The sequence below is a fragment of the Sander lucioperca genome, chromosome 22, assembly GCF_008315115.2.
Source record: "Sander lucioperca isolate FBNREF2018 chromosome 22, SLUC_FBN_1.2, whole genome shotgun sequence".
NCBI classification, from domain to species: Eukaryota; Metazoa; Chordata; class Actinopteri; order Perciformes; family Percidae; genus Sander; species Sander lucioperca.
The window spans coordinates 141,321-147,607 of NC_050194.1; the positions used below are offsets into that span (position 1 = coordinate 141,321).

General features: G+C 42.0%; 1 protein-coding gene across 1 annotated transcript; it reads left to right on the forward strand.

Moving 5' to 3' along the window:
- The first annotated feature begins 2,496 nt into the window (after positions 1-2,496).
- On the forward strand, positions 2,497-5,898 carry LOC116044108 (protein Tob1-like). The gene is made up of 2 exons (XM_031291145.2): positions 2,497-2,756; positions 3,792-5,898. Exon 2 carries the CDS (start codon positions 3,950-3,952, stop codon positions 4,949-4,951), a length of 1,002 nt encoding a protein of 333 aa, XP_031147005.1. The 5' UTR covers positions 2,497-2,756; positions 3,792-3,949; the 3' UTR covers positions 4,952-5,898.
- Positions 5,899-6,287: the final 389 nt, after the last annotated feature.

The following is a 6,287-nucleotide window of genomic DNA, read 5'->3' on the forward strand; positions in this document are numbered from 1 at the left end:
CTGTAGTTTGTTAGCAATCTATTTATTTTTGGCCTGTATTTTGAATTATACTTGTTCATCTTCTAAGGAAACAAACAAACAGATAAGAAAGTGCTACATGAGTTGCATAACGTAAAATTGAAAAAGGTAATGAAGAAATGTCTACTTTATCTGGAGAGATAAAATTCTGAGCTCCAGATCTGAAGAAAGCCCACATGGTGAGTGCAAAAGAGTAATGTCACCTTTCGTGACACTGTTTAAGCTTTGAAGTCCACTAGAAAGAACAGGATCTAATAAATGTACTCGAGCTCTCTTAGTTTTAGTCAAACAACCAAAAGAAATGAATGCTGTCTTTGACAGATTTCATTATACAGCATGCTCACATGACCAATGCCATTTCAGTTCAGTATGCAAGAACCCAGTTTCTTTCCTTATAAAATGGCTGTTATTTTCATTTCTTACTGGTAGTAAGCAAACACAGAGAGGCACATCATTCATATTGTCTGTTACATTTCCCCCAACCCTGCAGTATTGAGCATGTCACATATCAGATTAATATCCAGTGACCGCATCTGGGAATTTAACAGCGCTTGTGTCCAGCTACAAAGCCAGAAAGAAGAGAAAAGGATTTCACAGCTTTGTGAAGAGAAAGGATAAAATGTCTACGAACTGACTTCACTAAAAAATTTGCATGAGTCATGCTAAAACATCTCACATCATTAGCTGTGTTTACCTCCAGGTCCCAGCCAGACGGACTCACAACAACAGGAGGAAACCTTCGCCACTGACCAGATCCATACTCTGGTGGAGAATAACAAATAGGTCATTGTTAAGCACCACCTACCCACCGCCAAAACTAACACTTAGTTACTGAGTAGACACAGTGGGAGAATGAGCAGAGGGGTTCTGGATCTGCTCATGGTTTTTCTTACATTGCTGGGAAAACGTATTTCTGTTGAATAGTGATGCAGCCTAGTGCAAATTGAAACATGTTTGAACATTTGGTCATAGTCACACATTTCCTGTGCTGTGCTGTCTCCAAGGCTCCCATGGTGTGTTAAGTTTGTGCTCGGGTCATCCATCACATGAGATCCTCGGTGGTGGAGGGACTCATCTCTCACACCTGCTGAGACTCAATCTGGAGGCTGTAAGAACTCTCCATTGGGCCTGCAGCGTCCTGCAGCCCTCCGGCTACGATCTGACTGCATTTGATAGCACTTTGTTTATGGCACTGGGACGTGGTGGTACTGAGCTAAACATCGACCGTAGCATTGTGATAAACCACGATTTACCTCAATATCTATACATATGGGGTTAATGTATACATTAACTATTTTTTCAGAGATCTGCATATACTTGATTGAGAAAAGGAGTAATGCTATGAATAGTCAGCTCTCTTACAAATAACCTCTCAAATGTAACATTTACAAATATGGCATACACCATTTGAGTGTGTTTTTGAGTCAGGAAATACTTTTGTGTATCAGCTCCCCCCTCCAAAGAACATTCTCCACCTCCCCTGCCCTGCCCCCTCACTCCCAGCTGTACAATTCATGTGGCATTGTATTTATTGTGCAAACACACAGTGCTGGAGCCCATGTTAGGTAAGGACAGACTGTGGTGTCAAACACCTTAGGGCTAACAGGGGACAGCTTCAGCCTTGCACTGCTGAAAACAAGAACCCATCATGCAGGCACCAGAGAGCGATTGTGTATAATGAAGATAATTTTATCACAGGTAGGCCTACACACTGGGAAAAGAATGTCAATATTTACACAGATGGCAATTATGAGATTCCATCTGTTTTTAAAGTGGTGGAAATTGTGCTGTATTATAGAACAGTACTCTCAGTAAGCAAATGCTTTTAGGTTTGGATACACAGCTACAGCTGGGTCCAGGAACAGTAAAATGTTATTGGTGAGGAGCAGGAGCACAACCAGTGAGAGGTGTGTCCCTCCGCCACAGTGACAATCTAGCTCTGTTTAACCCTGTAGTGGGAAGAGCAGAGTCAAATGTGGTTTTATTTCAGTTTCAGTTTACTCTGGCTGGTAACAGTAATTATACAGACTATTGAGTATTATCATTACAGTAGACTCCTTGTTCAGCCATATATTTCATGCATGGCTGAGCACAAACTGAGGACAGAGGGCCTTTAAGAAGGCTTGGCATCACATAAAACAGACGTGCAGAGTGCGGACGTGTCAGTCTTTTACCCCTACAACCATGATGGTTTTAGTATTTTTTTATGGTGTTACAGGAACCATACGACCCAAACAAGGCTTTCAAAAGATATTTTAGATAAAAACCTGCTCGAATAAAATAGTCCAGAGAACATGAACGGCAAACCACTACCGTAAATAGAACCCTGTGGTTGATTGAGCACAAAATCATCCAATCACAGCGATAGTTAGGGTGGTTGCTGATTACGAGGCCGCGTTTGGCCAATAGAAACACGTTACTGGGTGTTGACCTCTGTGAGCCGCATCACCACCTCCTCCATGTCCGTGGCGGAGGACTACTATATAAACAAATCAGCCCAAGTTTTAAAGAGTAGAGTTGTAAAAACTCCCAGGCTGTGGGGAGTTAGTTTGCAAGCGTGTGAATCGGAATTCAACTATACCCCACAGAAGCAAAATCGCCTGGAGCATTATAAAGACACGACGACGGCAACATAATTTTGTATCTACTTTAGAAAACAACCCTAGAGGCTGTACAAGCATAACGTTTGCTGGAGCGGACTCTGGCTAGTGCAAGAAGGACCTGCTGTGAATTTCCATGTAAGTAAATATGAATTTAATTCGGCATGACAATTGTTTTATCGTAAACTGAAACACTTTGCATTATTTTGTTGGTATCCTATTGATTCTCAAACTGCCACTTAATGGTGTTGAATGTCGGTTTTACAGTCGAATATTCAGGCTGTAGCCTTAGCTAATTCAAATGCTAACGTTACGTAGCTTGCTATCAACCAACACGGTCGTCAGTCCAGATTTATGCGAATTTTCTTCTTTTCTTGCTGTTAACAGTGACGTTACCACTTGCTGTACGTGTCCGTAAAACGTTATATTTGGCTTGCCGCGGGGTAACACTGATAACCAGCCGGTCGCGATAAACATTAACAGTAACGTTATCTGGCTTCTACATGGCTAGCAAGCTACATTTCTGTTCACACCCTTCATTAAGTTTTCCAGCTAACGCTCGTTGTTCGGCTGTATCAGAGCCGAACATGATGAGAAAGATACGTTTTAGTATTTATTGTCACTGTCGTCATGTAGAAAGGGCTTTATGTGGCTAGACTCTGAATGTTGCTTATGTAACGGCAGTCTTCGTCACAAGCCTGTACGTGCTCCTCTCACGTTATAGCTCAGTCGGTGCACGGGAAGGGACTAGAATAACGTTAGTCTTGTTAGGTTGAAAAAAAAAATATCATTCTCCCCACTTGGACGCGCGAGGTTGGAGTTTTGCTTTAACATGTCCGCGTGCTAAAATGAGGCAATCGAAAATCATTCTGACACCTGCCATCAGACCCACCGCCCTCCGCAGAGGTCAACCATGCTTGCGTATTTCTGTCACACTAGACCGCTGGGGGACACACACTGCTGACACCGTCTCTGAGTCAGTGGCCTCGTTTATTTATAGCTGTTTATATTGTACAGCTGAGATACAGCACTGCTGCAGGGAGGGGGGAGTGGATGGTGACTAAAGGGTCATGTTACTAGAAGCTAATAGAGATAGAATGTTATTGATCATAATGGTGTTTAATTTAATGGCTTCATATACTTATAAAATTATTATTTTTTGCTCCATTTCAGGATCCTAAACCTAACTCTGTTGCAGGAAGGATATTCATTTTGGCAACAAACACTCAATCACAGTTTTTCTAATAAACTGCTGCCGTGGAGGTTTTTGCAAAGCTCAGAAAAAGCAGCTCTGTGACTGAAAAAGAATCACCCTTGCCACTGAAGCAGCTATGCAGCTTGAAATTCAAGTAGCACTCAACTTTATTATTTCCTATTTATACAACAAACTCCCTCGACGACGTGTGAATATCTTCGGCGAAGAGCTCGAGAGGCAGCTGAAGAAAAAATATGAAGGCCACTGGTATCCGGATAAGCCATACAAAGGTTCAGGGTTCAGGTGCATCCATGTAGGGGAGAAGGTGGACCCTGTGGTGGAGCAGGCAGCCAAAGAGAGCGGGCTGGACATTGAAGACGTCCGGAATAATCTCCCTCAGGACCTTAGTGTGTGGATCGACCCGTTTGAGGTTTCCTACCAGATTGGGGAGAAGGGACCGGTAAAGGTGCTATATGTGGATGATAACAATGAGAACGGGTCAGAGCTGGACAAGGAGATCAAGAACAGCTTTAATCCTGAGGCCCAGGTCTTCATGCCAATCAGCGACCCTGTTGGGGCTTCCTCAGAGTCCAGCTCCCCCTCCCCTCCTTTCGGGCAGTCTGCTGCCGTGAGCCCCTCCTTCATGCCACGCTCCACTCAGCCCTTAACCTTCACCACTGCCACCTTTGCTGCCACCAAATTCGGCTCCACTAAGATGAAGAGCAGCGGCCGCGGCAACAACACTAACAGCGGCAGTAGCAGCAAGGTAGCCCGCAGCTCCCCCACCAATAACTTGGGTCTGAATGTCAACACCCTACTGAAGCAGAAAGCCATCTCCACCTCCATGCACTCGCTGTACGGGCTGGGCCTGGGTCAGCAGCAGCAGCATAAGGCCTCTGCTCTTTCTCCTAATGCCAAGGAGTTTGTGTTTCCCAACCTCCAGGGCCAGGCCAGCCCTGGAGCCGTGTTCCCTGGGGAGGGCTCCCTGGGTCTCGGCCCTCTGCAGTACAACAATGCCTTTGACGTGATTGCGGCCTACGGAAGCCTCAACGACAAGTCCCTAATGGATGGCCTCAACTTTAGTCTGAGCAACATGCAGTATTCTAACCAGCAATTCCAGCCAGTCATGGCTAACTAAACTCATCATGAAGATGTTATTTATGAATGATGGTGGCTCAAAGAGAAGGAAAAACAAAACGCACACTTAGAACCTGGACTTTCAAAGATATGTCTAGTCAGTCAAGCGCATGTGCCCAAGGGTGTTTTTTACTGTGGCCCCTTGAGTTTGTTTCTACTAAAAGCTTGTTGTACAAACACATCCAAGCTTGGTTACTTCAATTAACATGCATCATTGTTTTTCTTTTTCCTTTTTGCCAACCAAGCACAACATTTTTTACCATGTTGAAAAAATTACTTCAAAAAATGTAAAAAAAAAATACAAACTTAAAAGTTTTGGCCTCTTACAGTATTTTACAGGTGGTAAGACGAGGCTGATTTTTATGGATTGGCACTAAGTGGGGTAACTTGGTCTTTTTCTAATTGTATAATTTAATTTAGTACAGAGTTTGTAAGATATCAGAGTATATATTGTTTCTATGACATGGTGTTGCATTTATATCTTTTTACTACTCCAGTGATCTGTGATGGCTGCAGCAGCTTTTGTTTTTTCTTTTTTTTTTTTTAAAGATAATTGTTAAAGAAATCCATCTTTAAAAAAAAAAAATACATCAAATATTCTAAAGATTGTGGTATACACCTTTAGTGGTGGAATTCAAGTGTAGGAGTATTTGCTTTTTCTGAAAGATGAATTGTATTTTCTGTTATGAGGTTAAAAGATTTTGCTATACAATGGACAAAAATGTAATCGTATGAATATTAATTTTGTACCTACATTGTGCAATACTTGATAAAAAAATACGGTATAACAAAGTATTTTGAGTCAGTGTCTTACATGTCAAGAGGGACTGAAATAGTTTATATTAAGTTTGTATTAAATGCTTAAAAATTATATGCTTGTCTTTATTTTTTTTAATTTCATATTTGCACCCTGGTCTTTTTAATAAAATAAACTACAGTTGAACATGATTTGTGGAAAGCGGACTTATTTATTGCTTGTTTAAACTGACTTTTATTTGAAATATTTAACCCTTGGCAGACTTCGCCATTGGGCAATCCTCTCCCTGAGCTCATAATAGTATTGACGGTCACATGCTAGTAGTTGACACACTGTCATGAGGGCAACTTGAGGTAAAAATAGACTTGACTGTGAAATCTATATAGCAATGCCTGGCGTGTACTGTATGTACTGTAAACTTTGGCTCTGTTCTGGGTTTAAAGGTGGTAAGAATGTGGGAGTAGCCACATTGACATGGCTGCAAAGACAGGTGGACAGCTCTTTCTTTATTTCAGGGTGGATATGGTATGTTACATGCTTGAAAACAGCAATTAAAGTAACAGTATGGGAGTGTTAACAA